This window comes from Coregonus clupeaformis, chromosome 4 (assembly GCF_020615455.1).
Source record: "Coregonus clupeaformis isolate EN_2021a chromosome 4, ASM2061545v1, whole genome shotgun sequence".
In the NCBI taxonomy this organism is placed as follows: Eukaryota; Metazoa; Chordata; class Actinopteri; order Salmoniformes; family Salmonidae; genus Coregonus; species Coregonus clupeaformis.
The window spans coordinates 1,910,703-1,931,712 of record NC_059195.1 but is presented as its reverse complement, the minus strand read 5'-3'; the positions used below and the strand labels follow the sequence as shown (position 1 = coordinate 1,931,712).

General features: G+C 42.5%; 1 protein-coding gene across 2 annotated transcripts in view; it reads left to right on the top strand.

Moving 5' to 3' along the window:
• The window catches only part of slc39a10 (solute carrier family 39 member 10), a 60,689-nt gene extending 43,837 nt beyond the window's left edge, over positions 1-16,852 (top strand). For both annotated transcript variants that reach the window (XM_041863403.2, XM_041863412.2), the window contains 6 exons: positions 3,386-3,565; positions 7,258-7,378; positions 7,608-7,919; positions 8,211-8,291; positions 12,660-12,850; positions 14,076-16,852. In XM_041863403.2, the coding sequence (XP_041719337.1) occupies positions 3,386-3,565; positions 7,258-7,378; positions 7,608-7,919; positions 8,211-8,291; positions 12,660-12,850; positions 14,076-14,228 (1,038 nt within the window). In that variant the 3' untranslated portion in view covers positions 14,229-16,852. The remainder of the gene's footprint in view (positions 1-3,385; positions 3,566-7,257; positions 7,379-7,607; positions 7,920-8,210; positions 8,292-12,659; positions 12,851-14,075) is intronic.
• Positions 16,853-21,010: the final 4,158 nt, after the last annotated feature.

Sequence of the window (21,010 nt, the reverse complement as noted above, 5' to 3'; positions counted from 1 at the left end):
ACACACACACACACAAAAACATCTTATCACTTTATGCTAAAATAGTTAAATTGATTGAATTTCGTAAGAAAGTACACCATATCTAGTCTGGGTACCAGCCTTTTTAGCCAACATTCCACGTTCAGCAATCTCACCGTTCAATATGCAACTGGATTTCTGGCAGGTTTGCTAATTGGTTTTTGGAAATAACATTATTTCCATGACAAAATGTGCAGCTTCTTAAAAAAAAAAAAGATTTAGAATTATACAAAGTCAAAAACAACCATTTAGCTGTTAGCTAGGCAAGTTGTTGTATTTTCAAATCAAAGCTAAGACATTTTGTGGTTGGAATTGCAGTATATCTTTAGTCTGAGAATGTAATCAAATCAAGCTTTATTTATAGAGCCAGCACATTTCAGACATGGAATGCAACACAATGTGCTTCACAAGGAAAGGAAAGAAAAGAAAGAACAGACTATGAAATAAATAAGAGCTGAAATATTTACTACACAACAAACATAAGATTAAAAAACGAAAGAATGATCAAAACTGAATGACTAAAAAGCACCCTAAGGAAAAGCAAAGCTAAAAATATGCGTTTTAAGATCTATTTTAAATATGTCATGTTGTCTGGCAGGCTATTCCAGAGATTGGGGGCATAATAACTAAAGGCTGCCTCTCCATGCCTCTTGTTCCTAGGCATTGGGATAGTTAAAAGGCCACCAGTGCCAGAGGACCTGAGGGACCTACTGGGTACATAACTTAACTTAAAAGCATGTCTGACATGTACAGTGAGGGAAAATAATTTGATCCCCTGCTGATTTTGTACGTTTGCCCACTGACAAAGAAATGATCAGTCTATAATTTTAATGGTAGGTTTATTTGAACAGTGAGAGACAAAATAACAACAACAAAATCCAGAAAAACGCATGTCAAAAATGTTATAAATTGATTTGCATTCTAATGAGGGAAATAAGTATTTGACCCCTCTGCAAAACATGACTTAGTACTTGGTGGCAAAACCCTTGTTGGCAATCACAGAGGTCAGACGTTTCTTGTAGTTGGCCACCAGGTTTGCACACATCTCAGGAGGGATTTTGTCCCACTCCTCTTTGCTGATCTTCTCCAAGTCATTAAGGTTTCGAGGCTGACGTTTGGCAACTCGAACCTTCAGCTACCTTCACAGATTGGCTAGGCCACTCCAGGACCTTAATGTGCTTCTTCTTGAGCCACTCCTTTGTTGCCTTGGCCGTGTGTTTTGGGTCATTGTCATGCTGGAATACCCATCCACGACCCATTTTCAATGCCCTGGCTGAGGGAAGGAGGTTCTCACCCAAGATTTGACAGTACCTGGCCCCGTCCATCGTCCCTTTGATGCGGTGAACTTGTCCTGTCCCCTTAGCAGAAAAACACCCCCAAAGCATAATGTTTCCACCTCCATGTTTGACGGTGGGGATGGTGTTCTTGGGGTCATAGGCAGCATTCCACCTCCTCCAAACACGGCGAGTTGAGTTGATGCCAAAGAGCTCAATTTTGGTCTCATCTGACCACAATACTTTCACCCAGTTCTCCTCTGAATCATTCAGATGTTCATTGGCAAACTTCAGACGGCCCTGTATATGTGCTTTCTTGAGCAGGGGGACCTTGCGGGCGCTGCAGGATTTCAGTCCTTCACGGCGTAGTGTGTTACCAATTGTTTTCTTGGTGACTATGGTCCCAGCTGCCTTGATATCATTGACAATATCCTCCCCGTGTAGTTCTGGGCTGATTCCTCACCGTTCTCATGATCATTGCAACTCCACGAGGTGAGATCTTGCATGGAGCCCCAGGCCGAGGGAGATTGACAGTTCTTTTGTGTTTCTTCCATTTGCGAATAATCGCACCAACTGTTGTCACCTTCTCACCAAGCTGCTTGGCGATGGTCTTGTAGCCCATTCCAGCCTTGTGTTGGTCTACAATCTTGTCCCTGACATCCTTGGAGAGCTCTTTGGTCTTGGCCATGGTGGAGAGTTTGGAATCTGATTGATTGCTTCTGTGGACAGGTGTCTTTTATACAGTTAACAAGCTGAGATTAGGAGCACTCCCTTTAAGAGCTCGTTACCTGTATAAAAGACAGCTGGGAGCCAGAAATCTTTCTGATTGAGAGGGGGTCAAATACTTATTTCCCTCATTAAAATGCAAATCAATTTAACATTTTTGACATGCGTTTTTCTGAATTTTGTTGTTATTCTGTCTCTCACTGTTTTAAATAAACCTACCATAAAAATTATAGACTGATCATTTCTTTGTCAGTGGGCAAACGTACAAAATCAGCAGGGGATCAAATACTTTTTCCCTCACTGTATAGAATCCCTGTTAATTGAATAAGATCTCTGTGGGCCTAGTCGTAAAGATTTGTCATAACTTTTAAAATGTATTAACTTTTGTTGTGGCATGAACTTCAATGGGCTCATTTACTAGGCTACACGCACACGTTCATCCACTCGCAACATATTTCCAGCCTCCAAACAGTTGTGAATGGAAAGAGACATATGTTACACAAAACACCAAAAAGTGTAATGACATTTGGCAATTGTCATTAGGCCAGAATTTATGTCCGTGCGTGTCTCGTTATCGGCCACTCAGCTCTGCCTTGGCAAAATGTCAGTGTTCTCGCCAAACCACAACGCATTTTGGAGCGTATGCTATACCACCCGTTTTCAAGTCCATTCGCAAATTCTTCATACCTCTGACATGCGGTAATGATAAAAAGTGGTGTAATAATCTAGAGTTTTCTTGACATTTTGTTTTAATTATTGTGATAGACTCATGTTTTACCGCTACGGCGTACCCCCACTTTCTTTTGCCGAGACACTGTAGCGGACCACCTTATTTTAACCCCTGGTTATCGCACATTCACACTTCACAGAGTAGGCGTTCCCTAACGGAAATATTCAAATACAAATACATGCTAGAACGTGCCAATAGGATCGTGCTAGCTCGAGCTTGGCTCTGCCCACCTCCTTGCTTGTTCTGCCCACTATGATTAATTTGCTTCCATTGGAAACGACAGGCTGTGGTCTATCATGGGTTAGTTATAAAAGTCTTTGCCTACACGATCTGTGGAGAAAATAAAGTTATATAGTTCCAATATTTGCATAACTTTTGTGATTGGAGGAAAGCTATGAGGGTTATCGACTCATGATCAAATCTTCTGATCTCCTCGAGCTCATTAATGATAGAATGTTCATATTTGAAGATTGAAGAAATGCCAGTCTCTTTGGCAAATGACAGGAGTGGCAACGAGTAGAATGTTAGCTAAAAAGACTGGTACTCAGGCTACACTATACCACAATTTCCTAGTAAATACCAGTGGCAACAAGACTATAAAATAGTGCCACCAGTGTTTTTTTCCCCCATCTCACAGGCTCAAGGGGAGCACGACCACAGCCACAGTGAGTCGGGAAACGACAGCAACACTAAAGAGGTGGACATGCTCACTGCCTTCGACGGGGTCTGGAAGGGCCTGACAGCGCTGGCTGGAATCTACCTCCTCTTCATCATTGAGCACTGCCTCGGCATGTTCAAACACTACAAAGACGCAGGGGTAAGGAGGAGCCATGCACCCATTGCTGATGAAATGCTATGGAAATAACTTAATAACTTAACACTAGGTGTTTACGATTGTGAACTGGTACTCAGAATACCTGGGAAGTAAGACATATCTTATGAATATGAGTGTCACATGTCAAAGAATAGATTGTAGGAAGTACAGTGCCTTCAGAAAGTATTTACACCCCTTGACTTTCTCCACATTTTGTTGTTAGTCTGAATATAAAATGAATTAAATTTAGATTTTGTGTCACTGATCTACACATAATACCCCATAATGTGAAAGTGGAATTATGTTTTTAGAAATGTTTACAAATTAATAAAAAATGGAATGCTGAAATGTGCTGAAAGTCACATAATAAGTTGCATGGACTCACTCTGTGTGCAATAATAGTGTTTAACATGATTTTTAAAAGACTACCCTGTCTATGTACCCGACACATAAAATTATCTGTATGGTCCCTCAGTTGAGCAGTGAATTTCAAACACAGATTCAACCACAAAGACCAGGGAGGTTTTCCAATGGTTCGCAAAGAAGGGCTACAATATAAAATATAAAAAAATATAAAAGTTTTAGAACACCTACTCATTCAAGGGTTTTTCTTTATTTTGTACTATTTTCTACATTGTAGAATAATAGTGAAGACATCAAAACTATGAAATAACACATATGGAATCATGTAGTAACCAAAGAAGTGTTAAACAAATCAAAATATATTTGAGATTCTTCAAATAGCCACCCTTTGCCTTGATGACAGCTTTGCACACTCTTGGCATTCTCTCAACCAGCTTCATGAGGTAGTCACCTGGAATGAATTTCAATTAACAGGTGTGCCTTCTTAAAAGTTAATTTGTGGACTGTCTTTACTTCTTAATGCGTTTGAGCCAATCAGTTGTGTTGTGACAAGGTAGGGGGGTATACAGAAGATAGCCCTATATGGCAAGAACAGCTCAAATAAGCAAAGAGAAACAACAGTCCATCATTACTTTTAAGACATGAAGGTCAGTCAATACGGAACATTTCAAGAACTTTGAAAGTTTCTTCAAGTGCAGTCGCAAAAACCATCAAGCGCAATGATGAAACTGGCTCTCATGAGGACCGCCACACGAATGGAAGACCCAGACTTACCTCTGCTGCAGTTCATTAGAGTTACAGGCCTCAGAAATTGCAGCCCAAATGAATGCTTCAGAGTTCAAGTAACAGACACATCTCAACATCAACTGTTCAGAGGAGACTGTGTGAATCAGGCCTTCATGGTCGAATTGCCGCAAAGAAACCACTACTAAAGGACATCAATAAGAAGAAGACTTGCTTGGGCCAAGAAACACAAGCAATGAACATTCGACCGGTGGAAATGTGTCCTTTGGTCTGGAGTCCAAATTGGAGATTTTTGCTTCCAACCGCCGTGTCTTTGTGAGACGCGGTGTGGGTGAATGGATGATCTCCGCATGTGTATTTCCCACCGTAAAGCATGGAGGAGGAGGTGTTATGTGTGGGGGTGCTTTGCTGGTGACACTGTCTGTGATTTATTTAGAATTCAATGCACACTTAACCAGCATGGCTACCACACCATTCTGCAGCGATATGCCATGCCATCCCATCTGGTTTGGGCTTAGTGGGACTATCATTTGTTTTTCAACAGGACAATGACCCAACACACCTCTAGGCGGTGTAAGGGCTATTTTACCAAGAAGGAGAGTGATTGAGTGCTGCATCAGATGACCTGGCCTCCACAATCCCCTGACCTCAACCAAATTGAGATGGTTTGGGATGAGTCGGAATGCAGAGTGAAGGAAAAGCAGCCAATAAGTGCTCAGCATATGTGGGAACTCCTTCAAGACTGTTGGAAAAGCATTCCAGGTGAAGCTGGTTGAGAAAAGTCCAAGTGTGTGCAAAGCTGTCATCAAGGCAAAGGGTGGCTATTTGAAGAATCTCAAATATAAAATATATTTTGATTTGTTTAACACTTTTTTTTAGTTACTACTTGATTCCATATGTGTTATTTCATTGTTTTGATATCTTCACTATTATTCTACATGTAGAAAATAGTAAAAATAAAGAAAAACCCTTGAATGAGTAGGTGTTCTAAAACCTTTGACCGGTAGTGTACATTGAACATCCCTTTCAGCATGGTGCAGAGTATGTGAGTGTTTTTTAAAAGAAACACCTAAAATGTTTAACTTAAAACACTTCTACATCTATCTATAGGTAACAGGATTGACGTGTTATGCTTGACGCACTCAGTTTTCCACCACAAAACACCAGAAAATTGCACAAAAGAGTAGAACCAGCTCACCTGCTTTTACACTATTATTTGACAAGTATATGTTTATTATTTTTATTTTTTGTATACTTTAAAAGGGAATCATTTTACCATAGTTCAGTTCAAGTTAAAAGGGTGATCTTAAATCTGAGGGACAAACATACATTAATCACTAACCATTAGAAATAAGTAAATCTTCAGAAATTACTTCTCCAAAGCATTACAATGTTCGTGAAAATCTTGTGGTTAAATGGGTTAAAATCTTCCTAGAAGTTGGTCAAACATGATATGGGACATGCCAAAATTGGGATTTTATGAAAAAACTACTTATGAAAACATGGTGCTATTGCAATTTTTTTGAAAGGTCCATGCAGCCAATTTAATCTCAATATCAAATAATTTCTGGGTAACAATGAAGTACCTTACTGTGATTGTTTTCAATTAAAATGGTCTTAAAGAAACAAATAGCATTTACATTCTACACTAAAACGGCCTTATCATAATTTTCACAGTATTATTCCAACCTCAAAGTGTAGAAATATACACTGAACAAAAATATAAACGCAACACAAAGTGTTGGTTCCATGTTTCATAAGATGAAATAAGAGATCCCAGAAATGGCCATATGCACAAAAAGCTTATTTCTCTCAAATGTTGTGCACAAATTTGTTTACATCCCTGTTAGTATTTATCCTTTGCCAAGATATCCACCTGACAGGTGTGGCATATCAAGAAGCTAATTAAACAGCATGATCATTACACAGGTGCACCTTGTGCTGTGAACAATAAAAGGCCACTCAAAAATGTGCAGTTTTGTCACACAACACAATGCCACAGATGTCTCAAGTTTTGAGGGAACGTGCAATTGGCATGCTGACTGCAGGAATTTCCACCAGAGCTGTTGCCAGAGAACTTAATGTTCATTTCTCTACCATAAGCCACCTCCAACGTCTCCAATTGTAACGTCATAGATTAACCTGTGTTAACTTGTGGATTAAACAATGGGTGGGTCTAATCCTGGACGCTGATTGGTTAACACCACATTCCAGCCTGTGTCTATTCCACAAGTTACCACCGTCTCTGGCAACTGAACCGATAGAGCGAACGACCAGCCGGCTTGGGTAGCAACCCTAGATTTGTGTCGGGACTATATCTTGTGGAAGGATGAAATGGTATGAATAAATTCATCAAAGTAATGTTTTTTTATGAAAACATGTCAATCATTATTTGAGTATGTTGGTAATCCGTTGTATAAAAGTGATAATGCCCTCAGAGCCGGTGTTTGGAGAAAATATTGGCACGGTTTATCCTCCAAACACCAGCTTCTCTGGCATTATCACTTAAGTGTGGGTGAATTGCTATACTTGAGCTAGCAAACTAGTCTGTGTCTTTCTATTCACGTGTCCATTTGTTCTTCCTTCAGGGCACCTTCTGTCGCAGGAAGAAGAGGGGCGAGGAGGCCAAGATTGGCAGGAAGCTGTCAGATCACAAGCTGAATCGACGCTCGGACGCTGAGTGGCTTCATCTTAAGCCACTCACAGAGGGTGAGAGGGTGTCCTGTCCTAAAGTGAACTCCAACTAACAAAAGAGTAGAATTGTTACCACACTTAAAAAGCACCTGAGTGGAAGATTTGTGTGAGACTGGATGATAATACTATGCATGACAAAAGTATTGCCAGCTTTGTGTGCTTGTGTTTTGTAGGACATACCATATACAGTATATCCTGAACTTGGCATTTAGTAACAGCTTTCTCCTTCATTTCCCCCCTCAAGGTCCAGACAGCACGGCCATCTCCTGCGACAACGGCCACAACGACACCCAGCTTACAGAGCTCCAGCCACCCGACTCGCCCAGCAACAAGACACCACTGGCCCCTGCAGACTCGCTCACCAAGGAGAATGGCCGCCGGCCCAAGAAACACGGGCACAGCCACGGCGGGCATTCTCACGGGGGTGGGCACGGACACTCGCACGGCGGGAACTGCCACTCGGACCAGGAGATGAAAGACGCGGGCATCGCCAGCATCGCCTGGATGGTCATCATGGGCGATGGCATGCACAACTTCAGCGACGGCCTGGCCATAGGTGAGCACTAAGCCACCACTTAGTAAAAGATTTTGTCGTCAATTACTTATCTGGCTAGGTAAAAGTTGAATTAATAAAGATTAGACTAGTTTATACTGTTCTGTAACATAGTTAAGTCTGTGTCGATGTTCTATGGCAAACATTTACAACTCGAGCAGTGTATTATATATTTTCAAAAATGTAAACTGCAAAGGTTAAGCTATAAGGTACTAATGTGGTTTAAAGTTTGTTTCTGTCCAATTCACATGTTCTCAAACTCTATTTGTGACATGTTTAATGTTTCTTTGACAGGTGCTGCCTTCAGTGCAAATATTACCGGTGGCATCAGTACGTCTGTCGCCGTGTTCTGCCACGAATTGCCTCACGAACTGGGTAAGTGCACCACTCCCAGTCCGAGAAGGGCCATCAATCGTCACAAACAACATCCATTATTTTGCCAATACTCATTTCACAATTGACTCAAAAGCTTGGATAATTATCCAATCCCCAAGGACAATGTGTTGGGCAATGGAGAGAATGCACAGTGCCTACTATCTGTTAAACAAAGACACTAGCCCCGATCCAGTCAATTGTAGCCTAAATAAAGGAAAACGATCTATATTCATTGTATTTTTATTTAACCTAATTGACACATTAAACAAGCTTATATAAAAACAAAAAGTGAGTCCGATTTGAGACCAAGGTCTCTTTGCAAGGGACCCCTTCATGACAAGAGTAGCTGGCAGCCCACCTATGAGTAGCTCGCCAAACAATGTCCGTTGTTTCTCAATGGACAATTGTCATTTTAAGACTGAAAACCATTATGTTACCAGGTACAGTGAGGGGAAAAAAGTATTTGATCCCCTGCTGATTTTGTACGTTTTCCCACTGACAAAGAAATGGTCAGTCTATAATTTTAATGGTAGATTTATTTGAACAGTGAGAGACAGAATAACAACAACAAAATCCAGAAAAACGCATGTCAAAAATGTTATAAATTGATTTGCATTTTAATGAGGGAAATAAGTATTTGACCCCTCTGCAAAACATGACTTAGTACTTGGTGGCAAAACCCTTGTTGGCAATCAGAGGTCAGACGTTTCTTGTAGTTGGCCACCAGGTTTGCACACATCTCAGGAGGGATTTTGTCCCACTGCTCTTTGCAGATCTTCTCCAAGTCAGGTTTCGAGGCTGACGTTTGGCAACTCGAACCTTCAGCTCCTTCCACAGATTTTCTATGGGATTAAGGTCTGGAGACTGGCTAGGCCACTCCAGGACCTTAATGTGCTCCTTCTTGTGCCACTCCTTTGTTGCCTTGGCCGTGTGTTTTGGGTCATTGTCATGCTGGAATACCCATCCACGACCCTTTTTCAATGCCCTGGCTGAGGGAAGGAGGTTCTCACCCAATATTTGATGGTACATGGCCCCGTCCATCGTCCCTTTGATGCGGTGAAGTTGTCCTGTCCCCTTAGCAGAAAAACACCCCCAAAGCATAATGTTTCCACCTCCATGTTTGACGGTGGGGATGGTGTTCTTGGGGTCATAGGCAGCATTCCTCCTCCTCCAAACACGGCGAGTTGAGTTGATGCCAAAGAGCTCGATTTTGGTCTCATCTGACCACAACACTTTCACCCAGTTCTCCTCTGAATCATTCAGATGTTCATTTTCAAACTTCAGACGGCCCTTTATATGTGCTTTCTTGAGCAGGGGGACCTTGCGGGCGCTGCAGGATTTCAGTCCTTCACGGTGTAGTGTGTTACCAATTGTTTTCTTGGTGACTATGGTCCCAGCTGCCTTGAGATCATTGACAAGATCCTCCCGTGTAGTTCTGGGCTGATTCCTCACCGTTCTCATGATCATTGCAACTCCACGAGGTGAGATCTTGCATGGAGCCCCAGGCCGAGGGAGATTGACAGTTCTTTTGTGTTTCTTCCATTTGCGAATAATCGCACCAACTGTTGTCACCTTCTCACCAAGCTGCTTGGCAATGGTCTTGTAGCCCATTCCAGCCTTGTGTAGGTCTACAATCTTGTCCCTGACATCCTTGGAGAACTCTTTGGTCTTGGCCATGTTGGAGAGTTTGGAATCTGATTGATTGCTTCTGTGGACAGGTGTCTTTTATACAGGTAACAAGCTGAGATTAGGAGCACTCCCTTTAAGAGTGTGCTCTTAATCTCAGCTCGTTACCTGTATAAAAGACAGCTGGGAGCCAGAAATCTTTCTGATTGAGAGGGGGTAAAATACTTATTTCCCTCATTAAAATGCAAATCAATTTCTAAAAAAGTTTTACATGCTTTTTTCTGGATTTTGTTGTTGTTATTCTGTCTCTCACTGTTCAAATAAACCTACCATTAAAATTATAGACTGATCATTTCTTTGTCAGGGGGCAAACATACAAAATTAGCAGGGGATCAAATACTTTTTTCCCTCACTGTATATTGACAGAGAAATAATGCATTACTTTCTATTGTACACTAAGGATCCGGGGAAGAGTTGCAGGGGAGAGGAGAGACGAATGTGCCTATTTGAAAGCTAGAAAAAAACGTGTCGCTCGTGATGTTTCATTTTTTTCAAAGTAGCTTTCATACTAGAAATGGTTGGAGACCCCTGATCTAGGGCATCTAAGGGTCAAATAGTTTTGCATTGTTGTATGCTCCTTTTAAGGTGCATTGCATCAGATTTCTATAGGTTGTCCTATGACATGAGTTGGCCTAAGATGCATTGTATCCAACCCTATTGGAGCATCTGCCTTGCCACCCCCTCACATCACCTTACCCTACCGACACTGGGACCAGTCATCTCCTCCTAACAAATGACGCCAGCGCATTTGAAAAGTGGACCTCTGCTCTCCCATTGCTCCAAAGACAAAAGCCTCCCCGGGCTCTTTAACACCCCGCCGAGAAGTTAATTGGCAGTGATGGGTGTGTTAATTGCACCCGGCAACACGGCCAAGATGGGCGGCTTTGAGTGTGTGACGACAGATCAGAACCGACCGAGACATGGTCCTCAGTAAACAACAGAGGAAGCAAAGTAAAAGTGGAGACTGGATAGTGGCAATGGTGTGAGACCACGGCTCTCTCTCTTTTTATTTGATTGATGAATGCGAAGTGACCGGAGTGATAATATTTTCATTGTGGTAATTAGCGGGGAAAAGAGAACACTCGGTATGGCGGGGAGAAAATGTAGGTCAGCGTCTCTCTATTCATTTCTCGCTGAATCAAAGGCTTTTCTGCCGAGAGTTGGGCTTTCTTCCCACAGCCGTGCTGCACTGGCAGTGAGTGAGGAGGATGGTGTATGTGCATATGTTATCCTAGGTGATTTCAACATTCACATTGATTCAACAAAATGTTACTCTGCTACGGACTTCCTGAACATGCTTGACTGTCTCAACCTGGTACAGCACGTCAACGTCCCCACACAATTGTGGGCATACACAAGACATCATCATCACTGGAGAAGTCCCTGCCTCAGACCTGGATGTACATGAGCTAGGTGTATCTGACCATAGGGCCGTGACGATGTCTGTGAGTACTCCTGCACTTGAGCTCCGCCCCAAGCGCACTATTAAATTCATAAACATCAAGTCCCTTGACACATCTCTCTTCCAGGAGTCTGTTCATAATACCCTACAAGCTGACTTTCTTGAGTCCACCCCTGACGAAATGGTTGACCTGTATAATATCACTCTAAGCAACACCTTAAACAGCCTTGCCCCTGAAAAAACATGTCAAGTATCCTTCCAACGGTCCTCTCCATGGTTCACAGAAGAGCTGCGCAGCATGAAGACCCATGGTAGCAGTTTAGAGCGTCTTTGGAGAAGTATTGTCCACCTACTGGCCTATAAAGACAACCAGGCTTGCCGATTTTCTGAGTTATTCAAGGCTAAAATCAACACCATCCGACAAGACATTGTATCCTCCAACCCCAACCCCACTCTGGCTCCTACCCCACAGTACTGAGAGATCCCTGGTGAAGTTTATAAATGACCTGCTCATGGTTGCAGATACAGGATCCCCCGCAATCTTGATTCTTCTGGACCTCTGCTGTTTTTGACACAGTAGATCACACCATTCTACTGCAGCACCTCTGAGAGCACACTGCCATCTGTGGGACTGCCCTTAACTGGTTCACATCCTACATCTCTAACCACAAGCAGTACGTCACCCTCGGTGAGGCAACATCAGAGTAGTCCACCATAACCTGGGGTGTCCCACAAGGGTCTGTGTTAGGACCTATCCTCTTCCTGCTTTACATGCTCCCACTTGGCCAGATCTTCAGACAGCAATTTCACTGCTATGCAGACGACACAAAGCGTGAAACATCTGCTCTGTCAACATTGGCCAACTGGATGCAGAACAACTCAACAGTAGCAAGACAGAGGCAATGCAGATAGGTACCCCCCAGCAGATCACCAACTCCTGCAACATCCACCCTGTCATAGATGGCTGCATCATCCCCCTCTCCTCAGTCATCACTAATTTGGGTATGAAATTCGACCCTGCCCTCTCCTTCAATGCCCATATTAGTCACGTCTGTAAAACTATTTTTCACCTAAAGAACATCTCCTGCCTAAGAATCTCTCTCACCACATCTCATGCAGAAAAGCTGATGATCAATAAGTAACAATTTTGTGGGTATCAATGTGTAACAAATGGTTGCATACAGTGAGTGTGAGGTGAGTGACTGAGTGAGTACGATCACATGCGTATTGGCCAGCCCATCTATCCTTACCCGGTCCTCCTTGTGCTTTTCTGGCTGCAGGTGACTTTGCGGTGCTGCTGAAGGCTGGCATGTCGGTGAAACAGGCCATTGTGTATAACCTACTCTCTGCCCTCATGGCCTACGTGGGCATGATGATCGGCACAGCCGTGGGCCAGTACACACACAACGTCACCAGCTGGATCTTCGCCGTCACCGCTGGCATGTTCCTCTATGTGGCTCTGGTGGACATGGTGAGTTAGTTGTACAGTGAAACATAATCACAACCATTTCACAAAACCTGTTTTAACATGGGCAGTGCCATTGAATGCTTTCACCATTGTAAAGTAGTCGACTGGATGGGACCTCATATGGTTTAAAGAGGTATTACAGAATTACATACAGGTTCGCAGGAAGGATCAGCCAATTAATTATTCTCCTGAGCAAATTGCAGCACTGCAGGTGGCATGAAATTACCAAACCTTGGCTTTATGCCTGTTCAGACTAAACACATTCCAGCACAGTAGGTGGTGGAATGCACCTTTTCAGTTTGTTTACGGACCACCAATAAACTTGTAGAAGAAGAAATTGACGACTACTGTAAAATGGAGACTGTCCTTAATGGCGCTGCCCATGCTGTCACAGAAGTAAAAATAGGGGTGGGCTCTTTCCAACTCTATGCAGTGAAATTATCTCTTTCACCCCCAAACGCAGAGTTTCCCAAACTAGGGGTTCTGATTTGAAAATGGGGTTGCATGAAAAAAAAGATCTAATCTGTAGTCAACTGATTTTGCCGCTTAATCCATAGAACCGAGGTTACGTGAAAGCTATTAGCGGTTGGGAAAAACAGAGCGGTTTCAGTTTTTTCTACAAATTTGGCTCTAACTTTTGAGTGGTTGGAGCTAGAAGCTACTATGACCTGATTCCTGAAAGCTAAGACTCTCAGGAACACGTACCTCTACGACGTTCACAAGCTCAGGACTCATGTGAACGGGACTAGGCATCAAATCAGAACAAAGTGACTTGGGGGGTTATTTTCCACACAATGATCTTCCCTGGTGTTTTCCTGAATTTCCCAATACCTCTCTGGTGCATTTGTCACTTCAAACCATACTTCCTTGAGATTGAAATACTGTCAGGCTGAATTGTACATTTTACATTTTAGTCATTTAGCAGACGCTCTTATCCAGAGCGACTTACAGTTAGTTGTAATTGAATGTCATAGCCCCAGATGGAGAAGTAAACGCTGGCTGTTGATTACGTAACTTTTTTCTCATGGTGGGGTCGCAATAATTTTCTGAAATCAAAATGGGGTCACGGGCATAAAAGGTTTGGTAACACCTGACCTAATGTCAAAGTCCATTACAGTTGAATCACCTCTATCGCCCCCTAGTGTCTAACGTTAATACAGTGTAGTCCCCTCTTCATTTGCCTGTATGGTGTCTGACTACATTCTGACCTCTCGCTCCCTCTCTCTAGTTACCAGAGATGCTCCACGGTGACAGCGAAGAACACAAGCGCTGTCAGCTGGGCCACTTTGTCCTACAGAACCTTGGCCTACTCACCGGTTTCTCCATCATGCTGCTCATTGCCATCTTCGAAGACCAGATAGTTTTTGACTTTGGCTTCTAGCGGTGGAGGGCGGGGTTGGTTGGTACGAGGGAAGGTGGATGTGGGGTTGTGTGTCGGTACTTGTGCTTCTTGGCCTTAAAAAAAGTGCTTTGTTTGTTCTGTGGTGGTCCAGTGTCCTGCATGCATGGTGATCGAGCTCTCATTCATGCTCCCTGTGCCTCTCAATTCCGTAGATCAGAAGCTGTGGCTTATACGTACCCCCCACCCGCCCATTCTGTTCCCTTTCTCTATCCCATTGAGTTATTCCTTTCAGCTCCTAGTTTCTATCCCATGCTCCTGCTGTTTCTTGTGAGCCAGAGTGGGGCGTAATGCAGCTTAGATGATGTACTGAAGGAACACTTCAGTTACACTCACCAACAAACACCTATTTAGTTGATATTGATATTGATAAGGCCACCTTCCTTTAGCAGACTAGCTTATGCAAGTAACACTTCGATTACTCTCCCCATTCCTCTGAAAAGCAGCCCTCTGCTCATCCATCATAACCCTGTGCAGTGTGTCGTCTATGTCGTCCCCCCTCCCTTTATCCACTATCAACACTGTGGCGTGTCCCATTATCCATGCCTAGTGCACCTGTGGCGCCTTCCCATTTCCCCCATCCATCGTAAACTTCTGAAATCTCTCCCGCTGTGTATCAACGTCTATTGTCTCACGCTGTGGCTGTGCCAAGCCAAGTCCACTGTGGTGGCTTGCCCGACGAACACTGTAATAGTGTATCTAGGAGCTAGCTAGTCCATAGACTCGCAAGTGTTAAAGGAAAGTGGTGCTAAAGCCCAAATTTGTCCCCGGGCATCGTATTCCCTTCACAAACCTGAGTCAACAGGTCTGTATTGAAGGTCTTCGCCCTGTTGCTCTGCAGTGAAAACTATTGAGAACCACAGCTTAGCTATGCATTTTGTCAAAAATGTGAACGCTACTACCCCAACCTTAAAAGAGAGATTACGTGTCTAATTATAATGGCTCAGTGTTCATTTGCAGCAGACTCCATATTTCTGTTTTTATGACGGATTTTGAAGGTACCCATAATGCTACATAGTGCTACGAAAGAAAGACTACTTTAGGTGCTCACTCGGATGTAAGCCCCTAGTCAGTTGCCTTTCATTATGCGTGTTCAAGACCGATGTTAAAGGTAGACTCAGCGGTGCACAAAGTAAACAGAATATCAGGTCAATTTCCACTACAACTAAGAGTGTTAAAGCACGGGGCTAAACTTCTCTGCTGTTTTGGTCCTGTAGCTACCACGTTGTAGCAGTGTGAAGCGCACCCGAGCACATGCACAGATACTCTGTGTGACTGTGGAGAGCAGTCTTGCATCGCGCTCATATCAATATCTGCGGTTCTCTAAAATGATGTGGGAGAAAAAAATGTTTGATTACCCAGATGTATATTAAGAACCAAGAAATATTGCCCAACCACTGCATTTGTAGGACTGATAGTAGTACAGTCTGTAAACCAGAATGAGACATTTTACAAAATGAAACTTGGCAGGCCCTAAGTCCTATGTGAATTAAGATAGTAATGTTTCTGCCTGCGTCGAGAAGAGAACAGTGTTGCTTTGAGTTCACTCCATTATTGAGGGCACTAGCTTGTTGTTGTAGCCAAATACATGACACGTGCATTGTTGTGGTATTTTCTTATTTTTAAATGGCCGTACTGTAAATCTTGATTACCCCCATCGCAATCAGGCAAAGTCAAATTTCAACTAGATTGAGAGTGAATTAAGTATATAAACAATGTGCTTATTACATAGAGGTTACACTAGTTACCTTACCAAATGACCCAAGTTAAGACAGTTTTCAGCATCATATAAGTACAGGAACAGGGCAAATCTAAAGAGTCAATGTTCTTGCGGCTTAAATTAAGTTATTGTTAAAAAACTCTGAGATGTTTGGATACTGTGTTTTGTATCATTCCTCCCAAATCAGTTGATAAGAAAAGTACTTGTATCAAATAATACATTTTCATGTGTCATTCTGAAATTGTTCTCTGACAATCCGGAAAAGACCAAGCATGTCAATGCCCTTTTTATCACTGCTAAAAATATGCTTTATGTCTCTATATATTTGAATATGTTCAAATTAGCACACTTTGCACTTGTGTAATTGATATTCGACTTGTAATCAAATCGTAGAACTATAAGGTTATCAGATGTTCCTTTTGATGATGTAGTTTTTTTTAACAATCATTAGTTGTATATTTTTTGTTAAATGAGTGTATGTGATAAGACACCACGCCGACTGTGCCAAAAGTGGCCCATTTGGGTTTTCTTTACCATGATTCTGTGCTTGCCGTCGCCTCCTGACATTCCATTGGCTGTCTGCTGCTCGAGTGCTAAGCTAGCCAGCCTGGCTGCTTCACCTGCTGGATCACATTGAAATGTGCAACCTCCATTTATCCTGTCACCGTGTGACATCCATCGTCTTGTCTTATTGGCTGTGAATCATCGTCAATCACATTAAACTAATGTACTTGATTGGATCGAATCATGCATGAGGCATGAGTGAAATGGAACAGGAAAAATGTTTTGGATGTAATTGTTTCTGCTTTTGTATAGAAAAATGTAAATGAAAAAGACTAGTCAAACGTTTTGTTAGTTTATTTGTTAAATAAACAGATCAACTGTAGCAATGAGGAATTATTTGTGGCCTGCTGAGCCTATTGGGAGAGCGTTTGTGTTTTAGGACATTCATGTTAATTAGTTTTTCATAGTCTGATCTGGTTTTTTTCTCATGTTGAAAAATAGGTACTTCATGGGCTGAATAGGTGCCCACTATAACGTTGCTACATTCTTTCAACAATCAACTTTTCATGCAATGGAGAGGGTTACAAGTGTCTAGCCACCATTTAAATTACCATGCGTCAAGGAATATCGTAATCTCTTTACTGGACTAGGAGCAGCAAATCAAAAGAATATATATATATATATATATATATATATATATATATATATATATATATATATACATACATACATACATATATACACACACATATATATATATACACACATATATATATATATATATGTGTGTATGTATATATATATATGTATATATGTAGGTCCATGGTTGTTTGGTTTTTAATTTAATACATTGTTTACAAACCTGGATATCTAAATGTATTGCATTTATCATCCTCGCTGATTGTCTGTGCATTCTGTCTGGAAAGGAAAATAAAGTTAGCAAAGAGCCCCTTGTGTGTGACCATACTTTTTTGCAATGGTGATTTTGTCTTAAAGCCACAATCAGGATTTTTTTTTTTACTTAGAAGAATATTAATATCATCCTGAGACTAGTACAATTGTCTTCATTAACAAAAAACAAACAAATCACTTAGAATGCCATTGTTGCTCAGTGGAGCGTTCCTTTTCTTGTTCTAAGGGCAAGGGTGCGTTCAGTTCATTAAACGTTTTGCTATGTTGTGTGACGGTTTGTACTGAACGGCACGATTCCCCAAACAACTGTGCATCGTTCTTCAACAGCCTTCAAGGTAGGTTTGCTCCTGTTTGATGGTGTTACGAATTAACAAAAATTCAGGAGCGAGGACCAGACTTGAATGCAATACTTTAACTAGTTGCCTTGAACGCAGCACCCTAGCAATTCAACAGGCACCAGCTGTTGAATCTCGACTCAGCAAGTTAATTGTAATCTTTTGTCAAGTCTTGCACCTTCTCCCTTCAGGTCTCGTTCACTAACCTCTACTCTGTTCGACTCTCAACATCTCTTTTTGAAATCAGTTGGCTCTTGGCGTTTCATGCTTTATAGAGTTTTATTTTGTTTTCAATTGCTGTCTTCAGGCTCTTTATATCCCTCGTTCCTCTCATATCACGGACCAGCACGCTACCTGCTTTCACAACATTTCCTCTCCGCCAAGCCAGCCTGCTCCGTGGCCCATTCCCAGCGTGCTCTCCGGAGCGCATTTCCTGACTATCAACGGCCCTGCTTCACCGAACGCACCAGTGCATCTCCCGGCCACATGCAAGCCGTGTGCTCCTTGGTGGAGCCGAGAGGCCATGCTGCCAACCATGTCTTCCAAGTCCCGGCTATTCAACCATCGCCGGTACAGTAATTCATTGTCAATACAATTCCATATTAATTTCCATTCACGGTAAGAGTCATTGATAAAAGCTGCTTGGCACTTCATTATGCCATTTATTAAAGCTTGTCCAGGGTCACGTCTGCCAGTCCATGTGATGGCAGGCCACACATAGTATCAGATTGCATTAATTTGTAGCAACTTCACCATATTGGCCACATCCTGTCATCCTGCAGACCGGCCTTCTCACTCTAGAAATGCCATCTTCATGTAATTGCATGGCGTCCATCCAGCCATGATTGTTCTCTCTTGTTATTTTGCTCTCTGCCTCATGCCTCTTTTCTTCCACTAAACTACTTCTCCTCCTCTCCGTTCGGTTGACTATGGCTGCCCCTCTTGCCGGGACCACAACCACATCCACCCATGTTGCATACTGCATGACACCACGCACCTGAGGGCCACCATGACGACATCCCCTGCAGCCTCCACTGCCACATATTCATTCCAACACCACCAACTCGGCCTCAAAGCTTCAGATCAGGCCTCCAAAGACTTCGACCCAGGCCCCCAAACCAGTTCTGGACCTGGCTTCTCTCCCAGCCTCAGATTACAATTTGCCATCCGACACGGCCTAAGTCCCTGCAGCTACAGCTACCCCGATGGCCCAGCAGACCAGCTATCTCCCCCGCTCTCTCTCACTGCCCCTGTCTTCTCCACGCCGGCAGTGCACTCCCTGCATCCAACGGCTGCTATGAAACCCTTAACAAGGAGTTCAGGACCATAAACTGGTCCTGCACATCTCTAAAACTAAGACCATTGTATTTGGTACAAATAATTCCCTAAGCTCTATACATCAGCTGAATCTGGTAATGAATGTTGTGGCTGTTTGTTATGATGAGTTTCTCTGGTATCAAGGAATTCAATATGCAAGAAGATATTTAACACTTAGATGGAGAGTTGATACATGCATTTAATATATACTGTACCGGATTCAACACAACAAGCTGCACAGGAATTGCCTCTTGCCATTTGAATGAATACATAGAAAATCTCTGTTTATATACTGTTTTGCAAGCTAATTCCATCCAACATTTGCCCACAATTATTGGGTGTCACTCCCAACTACAATAGTATCATCTTGCAACCCAGTCAGCTTGCACCCCATTCAGGACATTCCCTCACGTACTCCTTGGCACGCATACCTTCTGGTACCCACCAGTCACTTAAATCAATGGAATGTCCGCATCCTCAAAATCCTATGTAACACTTAATATCAAACACATTAAAAAATCCTGTATAAAACACATCATATCACTGTTGAACAAGTTATTTGGTGTTTCCTGGCTCCAACCCTAATCTAGCACACCTGATTCTAATAATTAGCAGGTTGATAAGATGAATCAGGTTAGTAACACCTGGGGTTGGAGCGAAAACCTACAGGAGGGTAGCTCTCCAGGAACAGGATTGGTCAACCCTGCCTTAGATTGTAAACTGTCATGGTCAAAACATAGATAGAAAATGGTCAAGATGGGGAGAGGTCTGTCCTTGCTAAAGAGATGCTCTGCTTTTTTGACACCACACTCCAAAAAGCAAGTTATGCAGATTCTATTTTTGTCTTATCTTGATTATTTTCCAGTCATGTAGTCAAGTGATGTAAAGAAAGACAAAGTTAAGCTGCTGCTGGCCCAGGACAGAGCTGCACATCTTGCTCTTCATTGTAATCAGAGGGTTTAAATAAATACAATGCAGGCCAGTCTCTCTTGGCTAACTAGTGGAGAGACTGACTGCATCACTTCTTATTTTTATAAGAAACAATGTGTTGAAAATTCCAAATTACTTACATAGTCAACTTACACACACACACTTACCGCCACCAGGGGTCTTTTCACAGTCCCCAAATCCAGAACAAATTCAAGAAAGCATACAGTATTATATAGAGCCATTATTTGACCTTGATATTGTGTGTGTATGTATTGATATGTAGGCTTTGTGTGCTGATTTTAAATGTATGTAGTTCTGTTCTTGCCTATTAATGTTCTGTATTATGTCATGTTTTGTGTAGACCCCAGGAAGAGAAGCTGCTGCTTTTGCAACGGCTAATGGAATCCTAATAAAATACCTAAAACACCATTCACACAAAAAGCTTATTTCTCTCAAATTTTGTACACACATTTGTTTACATCCCTGGTAGTGAAAGTTTCTCCTATCCACCTGACAGGTGTGGCATATCAAGAACCTGATTATTAAACAGCATGATCATTACACAGGTGCACCTTGTGCTGTGGACAAAAGTCCACTCTAAAATGTGCAGCTTTGTCACACAACACAATGCCATTGATGTCTCAAGTTGAGGGAGCGTGCAATTGGCATGCTGGCTGCAGGAATGTCCACCAGAGTTGTTGCCAGATAATTCAATGTTCATTTCTCTACAATAAGCCGCCTCCAACGTTGTTTTAGAGAATTTGGCAGTACATGCAACTGGCCTCAGACCACGTGTATGTTGTCGTGTGGGTGAGCGGTTTGCTGATGTCAACGTTGTGAACAGTGCCCCATGGTGGGGTTATGGTATAGGCAGGCATGAGCTACAGACAGCGAGCACAATTGCTTTTTATCAATGGCAATTTGAATGCACAGAGATAACGTGACGAGATACTGAGGCCCATTGTCGTGACATTCATCCGCCCCCATCACCTCATGTTTCAGCATGATAATGCATGGCCCCATGTCGCAAGGATCTGTACACAATT